Source organism: Montipora foliosa, chromosome 3 (assembly GCF_036669935.1).
Source record: "Montipora foliosa isolate CH-2021 chromosome 3, ASM3666993v2, whole genome shotgun sequence".
NCBI lineage: Eukaryota > Metazoa > Cnidaria > Anthozoa > Scleractinia > Acroporidae > Montipora > Montipora foliosa.
The window spans coordinates 52,698,156-52,723,892 of NC_090871.1; the positions used below are offsets into that span (position 1 = coordinate 52,698,156).

The 25,737-nt window shown below is 40.2% G+C and overlaps 1 protein-coding gene across 1 annotated transcript; it reads left to right on the top strand.

The window, feature by feature from the left end:
• The first annotated feature begins 3,930 nt into the window (after positions 1-3,930).
• Positions 3,931-24,355, top strand: LOC137995008 (ATP-binding cassette sub-family C member 4-like). The gene is made up of 7 exons (XM_068840583.1): positions 3,931-4,449; positions 7,170-7,549; positions 10,914-12,814; positions 15,183-15,753; positions 19,797-19,933; positions 22,184-22,545; positions 23,413-24,355. The coding sequence occupies exons 1-7, from the start codon at positions 3,931-3,933 to the stop codon at positions 23,965-23,967; spliced, it is 4,425 nt and encodes a 1,474-aa protein (XP_068696684.1). The 3' UTR covers positions 23,968-24,355.
• Positions 24,356-25,737: the final 1,382 nt, after the last annotated feature.

The window sequence follows — 25,737 nt, forward strand, 5'->3', positions numbered from 1 at the left end:
ATTGGAGGAGTGAAGTGATCCGCTCACTTAACCGGGTCTTAACTGAACAACATGAACAAATGAACAATTGCGCCTTATACACAATTCGGGTGGCTCTAACGAGATTCGAAAAAAAAAAATATATATATATAATAGCTGATGAAATCTTCAATTCATTATATTATATATATATATATATATATATATATTTATGTATATATATATATATATATATACACACACACACACCGGTTTTCAAAAACGTTGCAATTTCAAAGTATATATGATATATATATATATGCCTCTTGTTTTCTCATCAGAAAGGTGTTGACAGAAAAAAAAAATAGGGGACCATTTCTACAAAAGGAAAGAACAACAGCTGCTGTCAAACCTTTTGTAGGCTTTGTTTGAATTTCACCAGTTTACCTCTCTCTAGCATCCACCATATCTTTTCTTCGCGTTTTTTTTTAATATTTGAGAAGAATAAGGTATGTGAGAAAGGCAGTGTCTTAACATCTGTGCGCGGGAAACCCAGTGTTATTATTTTTTCCTAACTGAAAGAACTGCTCGGGTTATGAAGATGGAGATTACTAGTCAGCTCTTTTACGAATTACCTTGAAGAACGGAGCAGTTTCACCACATATCTCATCTCAAAAGCCCCCCCCCCCCACCAAAAAAAAAAAAAAGAATCAAAAAGTAGAACGTAAATTACTTTTCGAGAAAGTGAAGTTGTAGGAGGTTTTCACATGACGTCATCGCCGCCATGTTGATGGATGAAAACAAAAGATCTCTCATTAGCTTCTTTTGTTCGTCCACCAGAAGTCGTACTTTTTTCTATATTGGTGTCGGTAGAGGTTGGTTGAAAACGTCCTATATTTCATTACTTATGGCTCGATCTTTCAGTTTTGAAAGGTGTCTAACGAATTTATAATTGGATAAATGTTTGTTGGGAATATTGTCTTCGCAATTCACTTTGTTCTGGTCTTTCATATACCGGATCCGAAATAATTAATGTCCATAAAACAAAAGAACACCGTGAACATAATAATACCTAATTAGCAAGGCCTAATCGGAATAACAATAATTCATTTGTCCTCCGCCATTTTAGTCCAGTATATGAAAGTCTACCCCAAAACACTTATTGTTTGCGATTTCTTGTCATCTAGACAAAGCCACGAGTTATTGTCAGCCTCCTGATGCAATAGCGAGGAAGTATGAGTAGCATTTTACTCATTGTTTTGCTTTTAATTCTTCTCGATTTCGGCCTTGCTGGCATGAACCCCGTGTTTATGGGCTTAAATGACTTAAATGAGTCAAACATTTTGGATGGGTCGGAAGTTGTTTTGTTGGCGGGTTTACAGACCACACCTTTTTGTGATGGCTACCCGTAAAATATTAGTTCGCGCGATGAACGACCCCAACAATAAATTAGGATTAAAGAGCTCCCGGTTGAATCAATTAAATACTGTTCCATTCCCCTCAAATAGCTTGTGGGATCATTTAATACGTATTCCAATAGCACAAGAAGCTGTGCTCTTGTTAACAAGGTGCCGTCTGGCTTTCCTATTTTTGAGAGATTGATATCATTAAATGGCGCGCTATGGACCTACGATATGTTCTCTACAAAGTGCAGCTCTATGATACGCCAGCGAAGATCCAAGCTATATGGAGCTGCATTGAGAAGCACTGCTTCCGTACAGGAAATACAAGTTGCTTTTCCTTTGAATTTGTCTCGTCAATTTTTTAATATTATCTTTGTTAGAAGAAAAACGCATTGTTCCTTCAGCGTGAAATACACATGGTTCGTGTCTCACGTTTCTGATGAGAAAACAAAAGACATATATATATCATATATATTTTGAAATTGCAACGTTTTTGAAAACGGGTGTATATATATATATATATATATTTATATATATATATATATATATAGTCAGTAAAGTAGATCCCTTGAGCCAACAACGTATCACCCCCAGGAGGATCGGAAATGGATTCACAGTCCAAGTTGAGGAGAAATTGAGAGAACGTTACAGGAAACTCAACACTGGACAACTTTTTGTGATGGCTACCCGTAAAATATTAGTTCGCGCGATGAATGACCCCAACAATAAATTAGGATTAAAGAGCTCCCGGTTGAATCAATTAAATACTGTTCCATTCCCCTCAAATAGCTTGTGGGATCATTTAATACGTATTCCAATAGCACAAGAAGCTGTGCTCTTGTTAACAAGGTGCCGTCTGGTGTATATATATATATATATATATAGTCAGTAAAGTAGATCCCTTGAGCCAACAACGTATCACCCCCAGGAGGATCGGAAATGGATTCACAGTCCAAGTTGAGGAGAAATTGAGAGAACGTTACAGGAAACTCAACACTAGACAACTTTTGGGGAAAACTGTAATTGCCCTGAGCGGGATTTGAACCCACATCCCCCTGATCACTAGTCGGGTGTAATGACCACTACACTATCAAGACAACCATGCTGGCAACATGGCTGATTGATCACTTAGTGTGTGGCATTTACGTGGGACTCCTTAATGGGCCAGTTTTTCTATGTGATAACGCTGGATCAACATGTGATTCACAGGCGGACAAGGGTAATTAATGTAAAGAGTCAGTTAAGTAGATCCCTTGAGCCAACAACGTATCACCCCCAGGAGGATCACAAATGGATTAACTGACTCTTTACATTAACTAACCACTAACCATTACTAACCACGTCGCCACTCGTCGTCTTAGGGCCACTAAGCCGCATTACCTAGTCCCACCACTTTTTAGGGTTTTCGCCCTTCAGCTGTTGCACTTTCGATTCGTAATACCAGCCTCGGCAAGCTTTCCTCTCGCTGTGAACCAGATTCCTAAAGAACTTAAATTGAACTGACTAGGGGCCGTGTGTATTCAAGGCCTTTTGCCTCTTGAGGATAAGGGATTTTACTTTCTGTCATCCATGGTGCGTCAGAGGTACAAACACCATACTGCTTCCTTGGCATTAAGATGTCCAGTTCAGTACTCACCACATCAGAAAAAGTATGCCACATCTCCTCACAGCTCACCAGTGGGGCGTACATGCTCATGCATGTCCGTTAATATCAGGTCAAGAGTGGCGTCCTTCTGAGTTGCTACTTTCACGATTTGTGTGAGGCGAAAATGCCTCAAAATTCCATTGATGTCCAAACGGTTATGGCCAGTTACTAGGATATCACAGTTCGGATATTTGGACTTATTCAACCAGAGTTAGAAAATATGCTCCCGAAAATATATATCGTCCGCATTGGGTAGGTGGTATATAACAGCGGAAATAATACACGACAATCCTCGAGGGAGGCGATTAGGTCTTAAATGTAGCCGTAGGTCTTCGTGATCGTAACAGAAGTTCAGTTCTCCTAGGTTTTTGTATCTGTAGTTCCCCTTTCTGATGCAAGCGTACACACCTCCATGCATCTATACCCTCCGATCTTGGCGTATTACGGTAAAATCGGGAATATAACAACTCCGTTAGACACGCATTCCTTCTCTTTACGAAAAATAAATTCTTTTACTTTGGGAGCAAGAGACATAACGTTTGCTATCATCAGGTTTGGGACTTTGGCGCGTTCTTGCCTGAGAGCAGATCCAGTTCCAGTTTTCTGGGAACAGTTTATTACAAGTTTGTTGATTTTGCCTTTGAGTGAGGTTCTGCCTAGGATTATGCCAATGATGTCCTTCACAAAAATCACAGATCGTATCCAAATATGGACCAGCATGTCCTCATAGGCCTAGAGCAGTTTTTGGTTCAATGTTAAAATAGATTTAGTCAAAAAAAATTTCTTAAGTTAAAAATCAATTTCAAGAGCAGTCGAATGCACGTGCTGCCTGCTAGGCGCGCATGCTCTCTATATCATTTCGTAACTACCTTTAACCTTCTAGGATCTCTGCGACGGAAAAAGTGGTAAACCATTCTTTGAAACATGCCACAGCCTACCGAGAAGCAAAATCCAAGAGATGCTGCAAACTGGCTGTCAGTCATCTTCTTCTGGTGGATGAATGACGTGTTGAAATTAGGCAACAAACGACCACTGACCGACAACGATTTGTTTCCTCTTCTCGAAGATTGTAAAGCTGAGGTTCTCGTGGAGGACGCTGAGAAGTACTGGCTCGAAGAATTAAAAAGATGCCAATCCGGGAAAAGGAAACCACGCTTATGGAAAGCAATGACCAGCCTTATTCCCTGGAAATCAGGTCTTGTGATGATAATTTTGAAAATCCTAGAGTCGTTAAGTAGTGCCTTACAACCTCTCTGCCTTTGGCTGCTGCTAAAAACCTTGAACGATGGACCAAATCAGGACTTGAAGTTTGCGTTCATGTACGTGGCACTTTTGGGAGCGACAAGTGTAATGAAAGCTTTAACGGGTTATCACTATGACTACCTCACTGAACTCTGGGGATTAAAAATGAAGGTGGCGTTAATCGGACTTGTATATAAGAAGGTGAGCTTCGTCATTATATGAATTGGGCTTGATTTTATACTTAAGGCGGGTCAAAACGGTTTCAACAATTTGGAGGGCATGTGTTATTAGAAAGATTAATTATATTCTACAACACCGTTTCACTTAATGGCAATGATATGGTACCATAGGAAACGCCAATAATTGCTTAACAAGAAGTACATATTAATGTGACGCAAAAATTACCATGCCAACAAATGAACCATCTAGAAACACCCTACATTTTGTGTTTAAGTGCTTGTATCGCAAAAACGAACTCGGTGACCCCCATTTATTATTATTAAAAAGTGATTCAAGACGAAACTCTCTGCAAAGTTTAAAATAAATCTCTGGAGGGGATTCAGAGCAACGTTAAAATTTTTCAATTGTGAAGGTGGCTATGGATCTGCTCCAGAGAATTTTTTTTAACTTTGCAGAAACTTTTTTCCTAGCGTGCTAATCACTCTCCAACAATAAGATATGGGGTTGACGAGTTCGTTTTTGAGATATATGCGTCAAAAAAATATACATGTATATATAAATTACAAAAATATAAAGGACGAGGCATAGATGAGGTTACCTAGAGTCATCTAGTCTGGACACTTGAGCAAAGGCATCGTATTAGACAACCTACATTGTAGCGCACTGTTTAGAATATTCGCTTTTTAAATCGATTCTAAACTTAACGGAAGCGGCAAATAATTAAACCCATTGGATAAACTATTTCTAACAGCCTGTAGTAACTCAGCAGGTTCATACATGTCCAAATAAAATTCAGGTGCGACGAGAGAGAGTCTAACGCTCTTTAGCTTTTTTTTCATTGCTGTTCGACAATCAGATTAGGGAGAAAGCGACTCAAAATTAGCCTGATTCTCAGACGGTCCAGATCGCTTGTGTCACGCACTCTTCTCCCTTTCTCCTCTGGTGGACTGGTGGACAATGGCTGATACCACAGGTAACCCAGGCTCACTGTGTGTGACACATAGGTAAATATAGAGAACATATGAAGCGAAGTTTAGATCTGGAAATTTGCAATAAAATGGAAATAAAAATCAATGAAACTTACCATGTGGTGAGTTGTTGTTGTCTTTAATACGTACACGAAGTTTCGGGAAAAATGGTCCCCGTTCACCTTCCTTCCTAGTATAGTGACAAGGTAAGGGACGGAAGCCAGCGTCGGGACTCCGATCGACCCAAAAAAAGCACAATTTTTTTCGCGAAAATCGAATCCAGTCGCTAAATAAGCACGCCAGGCTCGTGGAACATGAATTTCTCTAAACCATAAATCCTCTGAAGCATCTCCAGGTAGCAACGCGAAGCCACCAGACTCCGTAGAACTTGTAAGTTAACCTGTTAAAATGGCGGCCAGAAACCGTTGTCCTCGCAAAGTGTCCAATTCAAAATGGCACTGAACTCGGGACGCCTGGTGACGAGTATAATAAGTTCTGGAGGGAGGGGAGTCCCAAATTGCTAAACAAAACTCACTGAGAAATCTGGGACTCCCCTTCCTCTAGGGGGACTTAATATACTCATCACCAAGCGTCCCGAGTTCAGCGCCATTTTGAATTGGACACTTTGCGAGGACAACGGTTTCTGGCCGCCATTTGAGCAGGTTAACTTACAAGTTTTACGTAGTCTGGTGGCTTCGCGTTGCTACTTGGAGATGCTTCAGTGGATTTATGGTTTAGAGAAATTCATTTTCCACGAGCCTGGCCTGTTTATTTAGCGACTGGATTCGATTTTCGCGAAGAAAAACGTGCTTGTTTTGGGTCGATCGGAGTCCCGACGCTGGCTTCCGTCTCCTACCTTGTCACTATACTATGAAGGAAGGTGATCGGGGACCATTTTCCCCGAAACTTCGTGAACGTATTAAACACAAAAACACCTCACCACATGGTACGTTTCATCGATTTTTATCTCCATTTTCTTGCAAATTTTCAGACCTAAACTTCGCCTCATATGTTCTGTATATTTACCTATGTGGCACACACAGTTAGCCTGGGTTACCTGTGCTGATACAATAGTCTTCATCCACAACTATTCCTATCAAATTTCGTCCGATGGCAACATATTTCGCCAGTAACCATTTCCGAGTAAAGACTCCGGCGAAGAATACACGATATTTACAAACTTATCGTCTCCTATAGACCTAGCTCTGATGCTCAGATTCCGAAGAAAATTCGCCTGGTCTTCCGTTAGGCTTACGAGTCGTGAAATGACAATATATATTGGATTGGATGTAAATCCGTGATTGAACTTGGAAAGTTTGGCGTGTACCAAGGGAGCCATCTGAAACACCAACGACTTTCCGAACCCCGTTGACAAGTTTAAAACAACAACCTCTCTTGAAATAAAAGCTTTAAGAGCATTCATCTGTTCGGGAAAAAGTTTCTCCACACCAAAGATTTGGCAAACTTTCTCAACAGCACCCTGAAATCCTTTTAGGTTTTCCGCCATTTTAATTACAAACATTTTACCTTCCTTAAATTCCTGACTTTAAAGAAAATGGTAAACTCGATTGGATTGGTGTAAAAAAACAGTAGAACCATGATGTCAGGAACATGACCTTGAATAAAGTCCATCAGACGGGAAAGGGAGAAGAGTGCATGACAAGAACGACCCCGACCGTCTGAGAATCCGGCTAATTCAAAATTAGCTCTTCAGGCAATTGGGTTCTTCTCCTTCCCACAAAATATACCAAGTACATTTTTTCTTTCTCACAGCTTCTGTCACTAAGTCGTTGTAGCCTGGAGTCCACGTTGTCTGGGAACACTATAAACCTAGTCTCGAATGACGCACAAAAGATCGAGAAGTCTTTAAACTGTGTTGGCATTATGTTGTTAGCGCCGCTAGAAATTGTAAGCAATCTGCTGATCTTGTGGTACCTGAATGGCTGGAAAGCCCTCCTTGGCGCTTCTTTTCTCATCGTCTTAGTCGCCGTTCAAATGTTAATGGCGAGAAAAGCCGCAAACCTGAGAAAGAAAGCGGCCACTTTTACAGACAAACGGCTCGTAATCATGAATGAAATCATCTCTGGAATACGAGCGGTGAAGATGCATGCTTGGGAGTGGAACTTTAGAGACATCGTCCATCACCTCCGCAGGTAATATACTAGCCAGGATAAGTAGCAGTTGTGTTTCCACCATAAAAACACCTTGTCGTTTTTGGGCATAAGGTGGGCCAGCTGTCTTGAGATTTCGAACAACCGCAGCCCACTAAAAGATTAATAATTCTAGGGAACAAAAAAAAAAGTTGTTTGACTGTGTTTCGGATGTAAATAATGCATCTGTCACTTTAACCTTAGCCCCCCCCCCCCCCCCCCCCCCAGAAAAACATGGGGCATGGGTGGGGTTTGTGGGTGTTTCATTTTCCCGAGGGGGTGGGGGATTAATGGGGGATTAATTGATTTTTTTTTTGCGTTGCTTTCCCAGAGAGGTGGGGGTTAGTACATTTTGGCCTTTGCTTTTCCCTATGGGGTGGGGGGTTAGTACATTTATGTCCGTTGCCTTGTCCGAGCAAGAAGGAGTAAGGGCACTTAAATAACCGGTTGGAAAGGGGTCAGAATATGCACAGTAGGACGTAGGAAGGATTGACAGGCCTACACAACTTTTGTACCGTATTTTCGGTCTTTGACCTCTTTAAAGCTTTGCTCTAACGAGCATTTCTTTTAAGGGTTTTTCCCTATGAAAAGATATGAGTGGTGGTTCTTTGAAAATGTGCCGTAGAGAAGTCTGTTTTTGTATGAAGTGTCAATTTTTTCAGTAAAACACGTTTAAGATTTGACACTGCCGGGTGATACTGTGTCACAAATGGCAAGATGCCTTTAGGGATTTCATTCCTTTACTTCAGCGCTGATTCCCTTTCTATGAATTTGATGTCTGATAGGAGTGTCTCAATCAGACGTTTTGGATAGCCTCGATCACGGAGACGTGATTTGAATTTGTAAATGTTCTCTTCAAAAGTTGTTCTTGAAGAATTAGTGCGCAGAGTGCTTAAGGGCCTGGTGGGTGGCTGGAGGAAAAATGAGTGAAATGAATAGTTTCATTCGGCTTTAAGACTGTTTTTATATCCAGAATGGATTGATTTTGGAAGCGTTTGCCTTTTTATACAACATTGTCTAGAAATGTGGCTTCAGTGTTTGAGATCTCAGCCGTAAACTTGATGGTAGGGTGGTGTGAGTTTGCTTGTGTGATGAACTTGTCTATGTTCGGTTTCGCTGGAAAACTGTCGGAAACACTGCAAAAAAGCAGTTTTCATAAAACGTTGCATTTTGAGGCTAAAACGAACGATTTGCACAATTTTGCAATGTTACTATAATTTAAATTTTTTTAAAAGTTAAAAAGTTTTACAAACTCGGAGCTAAAAGTTAAAAACTTATGAAATATTTCGTCCGTTTTTCAACCGGACTTCATCAGTCAATGATATGAATGTTAAAAAGATGAATTTTAAAAAGGTTTTTAACGCCTCTTGTGGGTTAGAATTGTGTCATAGATGGCTGCTAATTCGTAACCATTGTCTCTGTTTAACGCCGGTTTCGTAAGTTTAATTTGAATAGCTTCTTTTATCCTGCGTTTGAAGGTGTTAACTTCGGTTGATAGTACTTTTGTTTTATTTGGGTCCACCGAGTGGCCCTCCAGGCGACAATGCTCGTGAATAGCTGATGAACTTCTTGATTGGTGTTCTTTCACTCTGATTTCCAGAGAGCGGGCCGTTTCGCCAACGTACTCCTTGTTACACTTCTCACAATGGATCTGGTACACAGTACCGCATTTCTTGAGATTGACAGTTGTGAATGGTTACGAATTAGCAGCCATCTATGACACAATTCTAACCCCCAAGAGGCGTTAAAAACCTTTTTAAAATTCATCTTTTTAACATTCATATCATTGACTGATGAAGTCCGGTTGAAAAACGGACGAAATATTTCATAAGTTTTTAACTTTTAGCTCCGAGTTTGTAAAACTTTTTAACTTTTATTATGCTTCCGGAGCAGGAAACAAATGTTTTTGATTATATTTAAATTTTTTTATTATTTTGTTATGATAAACGGTAGGATGTCAGCAAAGCAGAGATAGATAAGTTCATCCGCCAACCGTCAAATTTACCGTGCTGATTGAGACACTCCCATCAGACATCGAATTCATAGAAAGCAAATCAGCGCTGAAGCAAAGGAATGAAATCCCTAGAGACATCTTGCCATTTGCGCCACAGTGTTTGAAAGAAATCCCCACACACTACATCAAAGAAATGCTAAGAATCATACTCAAAGAGAATTCTTTCCACTTTAACGGAAAGAACTATCTACAAATCCGCGGTACCGCCATGGGTACTGAAATGGCCTTTGCCTTTGCAAATATCTTTATGGCCGATCTTGAGACACAGATTCTAAGCAAAAACGTCATAGAGCCAATGATTTGGAAGCGATATATTGACGACATTGGCTAAATGACGTTTTTGCTTAGAATCTGTGTCTCAAGATCGGCCATAAAGATATTTGCAAAGGCAACGGCCATTTTAGTACCCATGGCGGTACCGTGAATTTGTAGATAGTTCTTTCCATTAAACTGGAAATTCTCTTTGACTATGAGTCTTAGCATTTCTTTGATGTAATTTGTGGGGATTTCAGGGTTACCTTTGTTAACGTTTTCGTATGCTTTGCATCATGTAGTGATTCCTTCTTCCTGTGGGGGATTACTTGATTTTTTTTTTTTGCGTTGCCTTCCCAGAGAGGTGGGGGTTAGTACATTTTGGCCTTTGCTTTTCCCTATGGGGTGGGGAATTAGTACATTTAAGTCCGTTGCCTTGTCCGAGCAAGACGGATTAAGGACACTTTAATAACCCGGATGGAAAGGGGTCAGAATATACACAGTAAAAAGTACCAAGGATTGACAGCTCTTCACAACTTTTGTACCGTATTTTCGGTCTTTGACCTCTTTAAAGCTTTACTCTTACGAGCATGTCTTTTAGGGATTTTTCCCTATGAAAAGATATGACTGGTGGCTCTTTTAAAGTTCTCGTATGCTTTGTATCCTGCAATGGCGTTCTACGGAATCCTACAAGAATGATGCGTGCACGCATCATTTTCGCATCCCGGTAGGAAATAGAGTTTTAAAGCAACCATGAAACAAATAAGACAATTCCTAAATCCCTTCTACGAGTGGACCTGGTCTCAGGAGACTCGACTCTCGCCTGGTAAACAAGTTTTTTCCTAGGAGTGACTTATAAATCCAGTTAACACAAACGATACCGTACAACTTTAGCCAAACAGTCCAACTTTTGAATGGCCTTTTTTCGCTTTTAACTCTGTGTTTGGTTTGACAATCTATGAATAAACTCAATGTTCAGAATTAAAAAAAAAAGTTGGGACTTCTTTTAAGGGCGTGGGTTCTGCTGGAAGCAGGCTGGTATATTATATTTATATATTTTTTCTAATCATTTTTCTTTTCTTTTCCTTAATCTGTTTACAGGAAGGAGATGGCAATAATTCGTTTAAAAGGCTTAATTGTATCAATGTTACTTGTTCTGTTCTTCACAACACTTCCTATTGCCACCCTGGTTTCAGTAACAACTCTGATATTGACTGGAACTCACTTGTCATCATTTGCAATATTCACACTTCTTCTAAGCTTTACAATATTACGATCCATATTTTGCTACAACGTGGCTTTCACCATGCTAGTTGCTTCGGACAATGAGGTAGCACTCAATAGAATACAGACATTCCTGATGGAAAAGGTAACGGAGTTCGAAGGAATCGGAGAAAACAACACCTACGATCAAAATGATAACAGCAACCTTGCGGTACAGAATTATAAACATGAAACGAAAATGAAAATGGCTGTCCAGTTAGACAGTTACAGACAAAGAAATGACTATTTGAGCGGAGCACAAACGTGTATTGGCGATTCTCCATCGAAAATGGAACTGGTGACACCAGGAGTATCCGCCACTAGCACAGAGCCTTATGTCTCAATTTCTAAAGCGTCCTGTACTTGGAACCAAGAAATTTTGACTAACACATTGAGTGACATAACTCTTAATGTACGCAATGGTAACCTGATTGCAATAACAGGGGCAGTTGGAAGTGGTAAATCCTCTCTATTAACAGCTATTCTTGGAGAACTTCCCCTACATAAAGGATCAATATCGTACCACGGAAAGGTAGCCTATGTTCCTCAAATACCTTGGGTATTTTCTGGCTCAATACGAGAGAACGTCTTGTTTGGATTGGCTTTTAACGAAGAGAAGTTTCAACAGGTTGTTCACATATGTGAGTTGACGAAAGACTTGGCGAACTTCGCAAATGGCGACCTCACGGAAATCGGGCAGCGGGGTGTTACCCTTAGTGGAGGTCAGAAGGCAAGAGTGGGTTTGGCTCGTGCAGTGTATTCAGACGCTGATATTTACCTGCTTGACGATCCACTGAGTGCAGTCGATACTAAAGTAGGAAAACAACTTTTTCAGAGTTGCATACTAGGTCACTTATCGGGTCATATTCGTTTGCTGGTCACACACCAGTTGCAATATTTGAAAGATGTGGATCGCGTCCTTGTGATGGAGAACGGTTCAATCATTCACCAAGGGAAGTACGCTGAAATTCTAGACGTCGACCAGGGAGCGTTTGGGGGAGTAGCAAGATATCCCGAGCAATGTGTAGATGGACCTGGACTCCCAGAGAAAGTCAGACTACAGAAGATTAATGACAATGGGATTATACAGAAGGAGCGTGAAGGGCCATCGATCCCCTCAATCAATGCATGCAATATTCCTGGGATTGCTCAGCAACAAACCCCAGATATGAAATTGATTAAACCAGTCCAAGATAATAAAGGGATGATCGATACTCAGCAAGATTTTTCAGTATCGATCGTCACAGGCTCGAAAGGATCAGCAGGGGGTAAAGATAGTGAGGCGTTTAAAGGAGAAGATAACAAAGCATTTAGACCTGATCCACAACCGAAGAAGGAAATAATTCACCAGGAACTGTCTGAGCCCTTTGAGAATGGTCCTGGTGTTAACGAAGACGAATTTCATGATAAAGGTATGGCCAAGAAGTCAATGAATGAACCTTCTGTCTCATCTGTAGCAGGAGAGCCAAACGTTTATGTTAACGAAGCCCTCGCACATGGTTTTGATCCACCCATACGGAATACAATAGTCTTGCGGACTACTGATTCCCTAGCAGTCTCAAAAATGAGTGAGGAGTTAGTGGCCGATCTTGAGGAACGACCAATCGTTGATTTAAAAGAAGACGAGGAAACCAAGGGTATAGGAACTGTGACCTTTAGACTGTACTGGAACTATTTTAAGGAAGGACTGCCCGTTTCCGGGATAACACTGCTTGTAATTTCCCAATTGTTTGCACAAGGTAAGGCTGATTCAATAACTTGAAAATTATTTTTGTGACACATACTATATTACGACCACTCAGTAAGATGAAACACTCGTAAAATCGTTTTATTGCAAAAACGTCTAATTTTGGGGCTGAGGCTGAGGCTGAACGTTCTTGTTTTTTGTTTGGCGATTTGAGACTGAAAACCTTCTTGACATTTTCCTAAGGCGCTCTGTCATGCTCAAAACTGAGTACAAATCTAAACTAGTATTTTAGATCACACGTACAACACATCTGACAACCCACTGAGAAGCTTCAAACAACAAAGAACTTCAATGGTTATTGACAACAAAACAACATCTTTATTGATGCAAAGACGTTGTTCAGTGTTTTGAAGTTTGACTAAAATAGCGTGACACTATCTCTTAAAGTCGTGTGGTGTACTAAGTTCATCTGCAAACTGAGTTGCAGAGTACCATGCAAAACGGAAACCACATTGTTATTGTTTAAAAAACGCCCCCAAGTATGTATTTGAGATAATTGTCGTGTTAGACTACATTTATTTTTCGTTTAGTGATAACTGATTCTCAGCCTGGGTATGTACTTAGTATGTTCTTAAAATTATGATTATTCTAAGCCTGAACGTTGTTATAAAAATGTTGTTATAACAAAAACACTGTATTATGTGTTAAAGAATTTATGGATTGGATAATCGTGAGACACTAGCATAGCGAATAGAAACTTGATTTTTCTTTTGGTTTTGGTACGGTATAATTTTATAGTAAAGGGACAAATGTCGCAAACATATTTCAAAGTAAAAAAGCGTTCAGCAAAAGGTGTATTGTGTGTTTCGATTTTATTCTGATAATTAGTATTAACACAGTTATTGCTGTCATAAAGAAATAATTGAGGATAAAAGTACACTACACGATTTAATGAAAGCAAGGTACAATACAATACAATACTTTATTAACACTCCCTAAGGGGGCTTTTCATTGATAATGTACAATTAAAAATTAAGTATATAAAATATAAAAATATACTATTGTAATAAAGTCAAATGCAACATGTATAAGTATGTATTAACTAATTAAAAATTCATTTAAAGGATATTTCCTTATATCAGTAGGCTAATTGTTCCATATATTAACAACACGATATGAGAATGATCTTTGTCCTGTAGTGGTCTTAAAAAGAGGGATGTTTAATAATTGTGAATTTCTAGTGTTTCTTTTACTAACATCCCCTCTGCAAATAAACTTATTACATAAATAGTTCGGAGCAAGGCCAGTCATACATTTAAAGGCAAGTGTTGCATCACGATAATATAAGTAATTTTTAACAGGTAACCATTTAAGGTTCTTAAGTACCGGTGTAATATGATCATATTTTCGTGTATCACTTACAATACGTGCAGCAAAATTGTAACCTTTTGTAATTTGTTTACATTAGACATAGTCGTATTTGACCACACAGAAGAGAAATAGTATAGTTTGCTAAAAACTAGTGCATTAATTTATTGTTATCAGTTCATTCTTGAAAATATGCTTCACGCGGCTTATTTGAACAAGTGTAGATATATATGATGACACTGTATTTATCGTGTGTTCATTAAAAGTCAAGTAATTATCAAATGTAACACCAAGATCCTTGACAAAGTCAGCAGGTACTAGTTCTTTGCCTAATAATAATATGTGAAATTCTGGTAACTTTTCTAACATCTGCCGGCTTCCATACGCAATTAATTTAGTCTTTTCTGGATTCAGTAACGAACCGTTCTGAAAACACCAATTACGAATATTGTGGAGATTTTCATTCACAGCAGCAACGGCATCATCACCATCTTTGACATTAAAAGACATATATATCTTTGTATCATCAACATAACATTCGGTAGAGCAGTTTCTTGGTACATTTGATAAATCTTTGACAGATATTGTAAATAGTAACGGTCCCATTATGCTGCCTTGTGGAATACCGCTGACTAGTGGTAGCGCATCAGAAAGAGTGGAATTTATGCGCACCCTTTGATTCCTATTAGACAAGTAACTATGAAACCATCGAAAGGCAAGAGTTGAAACAACAACATCGCGTAATTAGGTAGTGTTTGCAGGAAAGATATCGCGTAATTAGGTCGTGTTTGCAGGAAAGATATTCCACTTGTAGAAAAGTTGAGGAAACTTTGAAGGGTTCCTACCATCTTTTGGGTGATAGTGGAAAACACAACTCCCTCAACAGATTTCGGAGTGGATAGAACGTTCACAAATCCACATGATTGCCATCTAAGCTCCATCTAAACTTTGAATGAATGACCACCGGAAGCGTTGCGCGATTTAAATTCTCACCATTGACTCTTCTTTCATTGAAAGTTTCTTCAATTTTACTAAAATGAACACTGTTCCAGTTTGCCTCTTAGCTCCAAATTGGTGGTTGTCCAGAATAGCTGAGATGTCACATGACCAACAGACTGCGACGAACACCCATGTCGTTTATGGTAGTTTAGTGGCGGTGGCCCTTGTTGTCATGACAATGTCGTCTTTCTTCTTTTACTACCTCCTCCTCAAAGCGGCTGAAAACCTTCACAGTAAAATGACGGTGGCGACTATCAAGGCACCTGTAAAGTTCTTTGATTCGACCCCAGCTGGGCGTATCCTGAATCGGTTTTCCAAAGATATTGGTTGTATGGATGACGTATTGCCACCGTTATTTCTTCAAGCTCTTATATACTGCCTCTTCTCCGTCAGCGCTATTTTCGTTCCAGTTGCAACAAACTACTGGCTCTTCTTGGCCCTTCTACCAATAATTGGAATATTTGTTTACTTTGCACGTTATTATCTGAGGTCCTCTAGAGATCTGAAGAGAATTGAAGCGATCAAATGCAGCCCTGTATACTCACACATCACGGAAACAGTAAATGGCCTGGAAATAGTGCATACTTCAAACATGAGCAAGACATTTTTGGAAAGACTAAAAAGGTTAGTCTTCATTTAACCATTTGATTCATTTAAGAGTGTATAAGTAACGAAATACATGACTTTACTAAAAACAAGGATTCTCCAGACAGAGCAGGGAACTCCTTGTCTAAGGGCTCGTTCAAACGTTTACGTTGAAAAGAATCTAACAACTAGTTTTACGGTCTGACAAGCTTACAACGATGACTGCAGCTATTTACAATAAAAAAAATCATGTTTTCTCGTGATGTGGGGTCTGACAACCGACGGCAATTGAAGTCAACCATTCTCTAGGGTCAGTTATCAGTTAAACCTCCCCCCCCCTTCCCCTTTGTCTATCGTTAGTGGCATTTCGTGCTTACCCTCTCAGTCCTGAGTGTATACCGCTATACCACGAGCAATGGTTTTTTTTCCTATGAGTATGGCCCTTCAGGCCACCGGAGCTCCGCTAACTGCTAATTGTAATCTTCTCGATGGATCTCAGACCCCAGAGAGCTACTGAATTTAAGGAACTTAATCAAATAAGTCAACTTATCCCAAAACCAGGAAGAATTTCATCAAGTTCGCCCTCTCTAACGATGTTAGCATGACTTCCAGCCCTCCACTGTTCTACAAAACTGGAGTGCTTTATAATACTCTAATCGATCATTATCCTATTTATGGTTCTGAATGAAATGCCAATGTACTGAAGTAACACTTTCCAGTCAAGAAAAAAAGGATAAGACACTCATCCTTGGATCCCTAGTTCTATTCTTTAACTTATGAGACAACGAAGAAACGAAGTAACTTACACCGTCTAGAAAAACGGGACATATTAGTTGCGGTTACACGGGGCACGTTTACTGCGGTAAATGGCCCTTTTACCGCGGGAAACTGCATTTAGTGCGTGTGACCGACATTTCCCCAAGGTAAATTTGCCGTGGTAAATTTCCATGGATACGTAGCCTCTGTACAATGAATACACCCTTTGGCCGCTATCGTTTCAAGCGAATGCCATTTGGTATAAGTTCAGCGCCAGACGTATTCCAAGAGAAGAATGAAGCCTTGTTGGGAGACATTAGTGGTGTGGAGATCAGCTTTGATGACATTATTGTTGCTGCCCGTGACGGGTAAAATGTTTCACGTCCAACTCCTGAAGCTTTACTTTCAGTTTCTCATGTAGGGAGTATTGCACTCATCGAGGAGGATGAATGACAGGCTGAACACAGTCATCCAGCTCAATGTGGTACTCCCCTTAAAGCTTCTGAAAAGAGCTCGTGAAGGTAATGTCAAATTTAAGGCTGCACAGCTGCAAAACAAAGTCCGTGAAGTCAAGTATATGGGCAACATCTTGTCTTAATCAGGACTGAAACCTGATGTGAAGAAAGTTCGCGCCATCACACAGTTGCCTTCACCTCCGGGCAAAGAAGGGCTGCAGAGGTTCCTTGGTGTGATAAATTACGTCTCCCATTTTATTCCCAATCAGAAATTACCGCTTCCTTGCGAAGTGCATTAAAGAAAGATGTTGTGTGGCTCTGGTCACATGAAGATACTCAAGGAGTGGACTGTCTGAAACAAATTATATCCAGTCAGCCTGTCCTGACGACCCCACAAAGCCAGTGAAACTGCAAGTAGATGCCTCTAAGTCAGGCCTAGGAGCATGTGTCCTCCATGATAGACACGCGATTGCATACGCTTCAAGGTCCCTAACCAAAGCTGAAGAACACGATCCTCAGATATAGAGAGAACTTCTCGCAGTTTTGTTTGGCTGCGAGAGATTTAAACATTATTTGTAAAGTAAGGGCAGCCTGTGATTGCAGAGGCATTTTTCTTGAATCCCCAAGTGATTCATAACGTCTATCACAAGCTCAAGGACCGCAGGGACAAACAGAAGATGTACTACGATCGCAATGCACGAAACAGTGTGTACCCGGATGGGAAACAGCTGGGAGCCAGCCAACTATCACTGCACATCATACAACCTCTATCTCCTACATCGTCTCAACGCCCAATTGCCCTAGTTACCGTCGCAATCGCCGACGCCTGTGAGGGAGGACGCCCCTGGTTCCCGTTAGTACTGCTGAATCAGCCTTGGATGTTGCTGATGAAAGTAGTTCTCCACAGACTCATATAAAATGCACCTCCAGTGGTAGTGCTGTCAAACTGCCATCAACCTGAACGTGTTTGTTTCTCAGTCGATCATCTACTGTACTTACTCAGAAACGTGTGCCCCAACAATTTCAAGATGTGTTTACTGGTCTTGGAACTCGAAAAGCCTTACAGAATCGAACTCAATACTACTATGCAACCAGTACTACACCCCCAAGAAGGAAAAGGTTGACGAGGAGGTCATAAATTGTGTCATTGTAGCTGTCACTGAAGCCACAAATTGGTTTTTCCAGTATGGTGGTAGTCCGCAAACCCTTAGGAGCCCTTGAAATCTGCATAGACCCAGTTCCGACAACGAGCTCGTGAAAAAAAAAATTCTGAAACTCAAAGCAGACAAGATGCGTTTTAGAATGCAAGAGGTACCGTTCTTTGGTCACATACTTACTGCAGACGATTTAGCTCCCAGTCCTGAGAAAATCAGAGCAATTCTTGAAAGGCCAAGGCTTACTGATGTTACCTCGCTGCAACGTTTCCTTGGGATGGTTAATTATGTTTCCAAGCTTGTGTCCAAGCTATCAGACCATACAGAGTTGTCACGCAGCTTGGCAGTTAAAGATGCTGACTGGAAGTGGCTGCCTGCGCATGACAAAGCTTTTGAGAACCTGTTATCCACTCCTCCAATTCTACGGTACTATGACGTTCCCCTCCCAGTGGTCCTCCAGTGCGATGTGTCTGATACTGGGTTAGGTGCAGTGCTGTTTTTCAAGAAGGCCTACCAGTTATGTACAGTTCAAGAGCACCATCAGCGACTGAATGTAACTACGCTCAAATAGAAAGGGAACTCTAAGCTATAGTATTTGCTGCGGAGAAATTTGACAAGTACATACACGCTCGTGATATTCTAGTTCAAAGTGACCACAAGCCCCTGGAGACAATTTTCTCCAAACCACTTCACACTGCGCCAAAACGCCTTTAGCGTACTCTGCTACGGTTACAACGCTATGATCTCCTAATAGCGTGGTGCGTTTGCTTCCCTACCGCTCGTGCCATGTCATTGTAGAAGGTACTACTTACAGACACAATCGTCGTGTTCTGCTTGTCATACCAGCAGACCAATGAGAGTCTCCTACAGTTGAAGCATCAGCGCTATCTTCGAACATTACAGCTGAGTCTGATGTTGCTCCAGCTCAGATTCCACAACCAAGTAAGCTGACTTACCTACCTCTGCTCTTACAGCATCATCACGTGCACCTTCGCACCGTAGCCAGAGAAATGTTTGCAGGCCTGCATGACATGCTGACGATCAGACTCAATAGGTCTGTTCATTTCGTTCTAACCTGAAAGTCATTTTTTTGATCAAAGAAATTAACTTAGTTAGGACAACTTTTTCTTTTGTCCTACGTTTGTTTTTTTTAAGAAAGGGGATGTAACGTAATGCCTTCATTCGTTGATCACGTTGACTTTGAATCATGTGACCATTTTGTGTGTAATTTCGCTTCGCACATGGTCACCATTAAAAAAGCTGTGTTGTGTTTTTACTAGCATTTTATGTCCGCTTCGGTTTGTTACTCACATGAAGCATTGGGAATGAGACTTCAAGATCTTTCCCCGCCCTAAAGTGAAGGGAAAGGTCATGGAAACGAGGTCAATCGCTGATTTAGTTTCTCTTCTGTAAAAGAACCGCCAGACGTTAAAGCCATAAACAAGACGTATACTGCGATAGTATCTAAAGCAATACAAAAAATCGTTTTAAAATGAGAAAGGCAATTGTTTTAACTACAATGTAATTGCGATATTCCATATACTTGACCAAAGTGTAAGAAGTTATGACACCTTCCCCCACCCATTTTCCGAGATTACAGCGCTCCACATGTGTCAAAGCGGTTGGCCTTCCTTCCTTTCAAAATCTCAACGGCCATATTGATTTTCCCATCATTGCCTTGTTTTCTACCTTCTTTAATTTGTAATTCTCTTTCTAGGTATCAGGACGAAAATACACAAGCCTTTTTCATGGCAGTGTCTGCTAATCGTTGGTTGAGCGTACGCTTTGATCTGCTATCTGGTGTGTTTGCCACGATTGTCGCAGTGGCTGCCATTTTGGCTTCGGAAAATCCTGGTAAGTAAGTAAGTTAGTCCGAACCCAAAATGGCACAAATCCTTTTATAGAGAAATATTATGAAGTTATTTTTCCTAAAGAATTTTGTTTCATTTGCTCATTTGCTTTTCATAAGTGCCATTTAAGATTCCTTTTTCATTAACGCAAGACTTTGCCCACTGTTTTCCCCGCTGAAAACATGGCCGGGTTCTGAAGTTAGTTTTTACATACAAGTTGAGCTGGAAATCGGCAGCTGTTTACCGGTTATTAGAGGAATGCACATCTGAAACGGATTTGAATTGGGGAGACAGGATGGCTTAATGGTTATCAACCGCTCCTTCCACCTCTGCCACCCACGCTCAACCCTGGCCTCGAGATCGTATATGGGCTGAGTTTCAGTCGATCTCAATCTGACTCCGAGGGTTTTTCTCCGGGTACTCCTGTTTTCCTCCCTCATCGAAATCGACTCTAGATTAAAAACATCGATCCGGATGGATAACGTCGTATAGGGATAACCTCTGGTATCTCTCCCTTTCATTGTTCATTGAAAGAATAAAGTTGGTATTATGAATAGATTTTGAATATTGATGGGTGCTAAATTATTTCTCACATTGTACATTAGTTTAGAAATTATTTCAACACAAAGGAAAGTAATAGGTAGAATATTACGCTGAATAAATAAAGGAATGGCACGTTCCCTACTGTCAGTTGATTGATGAATTAAGCGGATTCCGAGACCCCTCTTCTGTAAAAGAAGTAACTTATCTAGATCAGCTTTGTTAGCCTGTCTCCAAGAGCTTAAGCCAAAAGTAAGGTATAGATAAATCAAGGACTGATACATTTGAGTAAGGGTTCGCAAAGGCAATAGACGTCGTAATCTAGCTAACATACCTACAGCTTTGCTAACAACCGTAACGACAAGGTTAATTGGTGATTTCCAATTTAAATCTTGATCTTTCACAATATCTAGGTATTCCACACATTCCAGTTGGGTGAATCCCATTTTTTGTTATCCAGAATCATTATTTTTGGTTGAAATGAAAGAAACTTTTTGATAAGGGCGAAAAATGAACTTAAGATTGACTTCTTAATATTAAGCCTTAGTTAAATAGCCGTTAGCCAATCTGAAAGTTTCATTAGCTCATCATTTACATTTAATTCAAGAGTTTTAAGGTCCTTATTCACGTAAAGTAAACTGGTATGGTCAGTAAATAATAAAAACTGAAGCAACTCAGAACAAATAATGATATCATTTGAATGTATAAATTATAAGAATAACAATGGTCCTAAACCGGATCCCTGCGGAATCCCACAAGGCATGTTTTGTTTGTCGGAAACGTGTTGATTGCGTACGAAAATTCAAGTACAAAGTAAACCAATCGCTAATAATTCCTCTTACGCCATAATGCTGTAGCTTCTGCAGCAAAATATCGTGGTTCACAGTGTCAAATGCTTTTTTGAGGTCAATAAAAATTCCACACGAAAACAATTTATGGTCCATATTACTCTGGATTGGGTTTACAATATAGAGTGTTGCATGTTGAGTCGCAAACTTCTCGAAAAACCATAATGAGAGGAAGTAAGAATGTTGCGGTTACTCAGGTACGGTTTCAACCGAAAATACACTAATTTTCGAAAAGTCTATTAATGTTAGGTAGTGACATTGATCGATAGTTATTTGGATCAGTCTCATCATCAGATAAGCAGGCATGACTTTCGCAAACGGGTATTTACCCAACTGGATATAAATGATTTCTGCCAAGGGACTGCTATTGATACTTTTATTGTTGGAGAAGAATAAAATACATATGTCTTGTTACTAGGAATCGATACTGTTTGGCTTTCAACCTCAGCTCGAGCCACAGGGGCAAAAAAGAATGACTTAAGATGTGTAGACAAGTATTCTTATAGTAATTAGCAAAATGACGCGATGAAGAAGACAGCTGTCTACCAAATTTTTGACCGACGGAAGCAAAATGTTTGTTAAGAATGTTACAAATTTTACCTGGATTGCTTGGTAGCCCCTCGTCTCTCACAAAGACTTCATTTGGGGTCAGTTTGCGGGGGATGGTATGGTCTGAGGTAAATCCTTGAAGAAACCAATCTGAGAAAACCTGGAAACAACAGCCAAAAGCCAAACATTTCCTCCCTCTTTATTTGTCAACTCGTTCTTCACAAATTGCTTTCAGTAACAGTAGGCTCTTCTCTTTCACAATTCCATTTAACTAGAAGTTCTTTGTTGTTGTTGTTTTGTTTTTGTTTTTTTCTTAGCCTTGGCGGGACTCGCTCTGACATACGCTCTGCAAGCAATGGAAAGCACTCAGTATGGTGTACGATCAGCTTCAGAGGTGGAAAACTTTATGACGTCAGTCGAACGGGTTATGTCGTATACTAAAATCAATTCTGAGTCCGGCTACAGCGCTGAGAACCGTCCTCCAGAGTCCTGGCCAAGTGAAGGAAGCCTGACCATAGAAGATCTTTCTCTGGTTTACTTTGAAGGAGGACCTCGCGTCTTAAAGGATGTCAACGTTCGTGTTTCTTCTAAGGAGAAGGTGGGAGTTGTGGGTCGCACAGGTGCTGGAAAGTCGTCCCTGGTATCGGCGTTGTTCCGCATGCCTGATCCCCTGGGAAAGGTACGTTAATGATCAAGACGAGTGATATTTAATGGTTTTAAAACAGCTTCTGGAGAGGTAAGTCCTTAAACACTATTTTGGGCACTGACATGATTGTTGGTGTTTCCTAATTTGTAAAGCTAGGCAAAATGTCAATAACATTGATTGTGCCGCCAGCACTAAGAACACCGATCAGTTTTCGTTCCATATATTAGTACTAGAACTAGGCAACTAAATTACACTTTTTAAAGATCACAGTCTCCTTCGAACTCTGTTATATATCTCTCAAAGTGTTTCATAGCAACGTTTGAAAATGTAGAACCTGCTATCATCTATTTAACAAATAGATTCCATATTGCGTGTGTCTGTTTTGTAATTCATCACAGATGACGTCGAAATGACGAAAGAAAAAAAGCCCACCTCTAGTGTCACTGATGTGCTTACCACATTTTGTTGTCTTCTATTGTCTATTACTGACGCTACATGGAGACATTTGACTTATATGTTTACATAACGCCAATAAAGAGTAAGCTCTGTCTAGGTATGATGGTTCAAAGAGAACCGAACTAGCGAGAAAGAGCGCGGAACTGAACAATGCCAAGAAAGGCGCCCGCGTGCACGAGAGGCCACTGGCTCAACCAGGAAACAACGGAGTGGCGTAATAAGTTTTTTTTCTATTTGATAGATATATTGAGCTATTGATGAAAATTTCACCTACGCCCTTGTTCTCTAATAGATCACAAGTGAGAGCCAATCAAAATGCGTGCGTTATTGAGCTTATTGTATAACATCTAGTAAGTCTTCAATTCCGCGGGATTAAACAAGTGCTTAGGTTTATAGGGACGAGAGGATACTTTGTTAACAAACCTTACTTGGCTTACGTTTTAGGTCTTAATCGATGGCGTGGATATAGGATCTATTAATCTCCAAGAGGCCAGAAGGTCCATGGCTGTTATAACCCAGGATCCAATACTTTTTGGAGGTACCTTAAAAAGGAACATAGATCCATTCTCAGAATATTCGGATCAAGACCTTTGGACCGCTCTGGAGGAAGTGCAGTTGAAGACGCTTGTTGAGGATCTCCCAGGACAGCTCGAATTCAAACTGAAAGAATCTGGAACAAACTTGAGCGTTGGTGAGAGGCAGCTGGTATGCTTGGCTCGTGCACTGGTGCAGAAGAGTAAGATCATCATTATGGATGAAGCCACCGCTAATGTAGATTTCAAGACTGATCGCCTGATCCAAGAAGTCATTCGTGACAAATTTAAGGATTCGACGGTGCTGACCATTGCTCATCGGCTGAACACCATCATGGACTATGACAGGGTGCTGGTTCTTGACGGTGGACGAGTGGTGGAGTTCGACGAACCTGAAGTGTTGATAAGAAAAGGTGGACTGTTTGCTGAAATGATCAGAAGCCAGACCCAAAAAGGGAAAGACTAGTAGTAACGAACAGACATAATGACTCATTTCCTGCATATCAAAGTAAATCATGTCAGAATATCGTGATCAACTATATCAAATGCTTTTTCAGGTCTAAAAACTCGGCAAAATTTACAATCCTTTATCGATATTAATACCCAATTGTTAGTAGCATCAGGTAAAGCCGTGACCGTATAATAAAGAGAACGAAAACCAGAGTGATGTAGGGAAATCATGTTATTTTTAAAGATAGAGGTAAGCATACAGCTGATCCCAGATAATCCTGTCAAATACTTTTGCCACAACAGGAATGGCAGAAATCAGACTATAATTATTCATGTCAGCTCTTTCGCCCTGTTTTTTTAGTCGGGCGACCTACTCTAGGTTTACCAGTGTATTTCTTCGCAAATGTCCGTCACGTGCAATGGGCAATACCGCAGATATGTAGTGAAGGCTCAATGTTCATTTCGCTTCATTTTCATTTCTCTTCGATAACCTTAGAAGTGATTTTCTGTGATGGTAGGTATACATTACAGGTATGGCAGAAGGGAGTGACGGTGTTAGGTCCAATACGCTCAAACCACTTACAGACTGTTCGTGGTAGACCCACATCAAAACACGAAAATGAGTGTTCATTTTGAAAGGCGTCGTTCCGCGAACAATTCCGCGAACTCTTGGCAAATATCTCAAATGTTGCTATCAAGCTCGTACAAGTTCTAAAGAGATCAGTTGAGCGGTCATTGAGTACAAAATATGTGCAAACTATGACTAGCAATGACAGAAGTACGTTAAGGAACTTAACTCGAAATTTTGACGCTGCTATTTCTGATATTTGGTAATCAGCATAATGGTACGGAGGACAACAACGACAACAAGAAAGCCGTCACTTACCAAAGCGAAGATGCAAGTAACTTCTTTAATTTTATGACTGTCATGATCATTATTTCATATATTTTGTACAATTCATCAAGTGGATTATCAGTTCTATCAATTTCTCTTTGTACTGCATTAGTTTTCTGTGTAATCATGTACGTTCGCATGTTGTATACGATTGCGTTACCAACACGAGCAATGTTGAATGTCCTGGGAAAATCTGATGTATTAAGGGAGGCAATGCAGCCATTTGTACATCATCAACATGATAGCGTAGTAAAAATAAAATAAAGAGAGGAATTGAGATCTCGTTATGCTAAATTTGTGTATTGTAATCATAACCGTGTTGTACGTGAATGTCATGTGTCGAGATGTCGTGATCGCGAAGTAGGTAGGATTCCTGTGAAGAAGCTGAAACGCCTGTCGCAGAAAAGCAGAAAACTGAGGGTATTTGTGTGGAAAAAGATTTTTAAGATCACTTCTTTGCCGTCAAAACTTCATGGTTACATCAGTTGCAGGCTGAGTAGTCGAATGAAAAGAAGGCGAATAATTGCCAGTCTCGGTTCGTTTGAAAAAGTGAGGAAAAAGCCAGCTTCCATTCGACGAAAATTTCGTCAAACAGTACGTTTACTTGCTTTGGAAAATACACTGGAACACGAAAACGCGTAAATCTGAAGAAATATCAAGTGTTGTACACATGCTGTGGACCAATGAGTTTGTACAAGAATGCATGGTGATCATAGACGATGCTGTGCTAAAATAAATCTATGTAATGACATAGAAACAAATCCTGGGCCTCCAATGAATAATATTGATTGCTATGTCTGAGAACAATTACCAGCTTCATTATAGTGAAAGCTACACAGGTAATCAACATAACAGTGATTCAATAATTGAGGGATATCAGTACTGTAACAG

Coding starts and splice junctions, on each gene's coding strand:
- LOC137995008 (XM_068840583.1), top strand. CDS start 3,931: ATGCCACAGCCTACCGAGAAGCAAAATCCAAGAGATGCTGCAAACTGG. Junction 4,450..7,169: donor TCGGACTTGTATATAAGAAG/GTGAGCTTCGTC, acceptor TCTTTCTCACAG/CTTCTGTCACTAAGTCGTTG. Junction 12,815..15,182: donor TTCCCAATTGTTTGCACAAG/GTAAGGCTGATT, acceptor ACACTGTTCCAG/TTTGCCTCTTAGCTCCAAAT.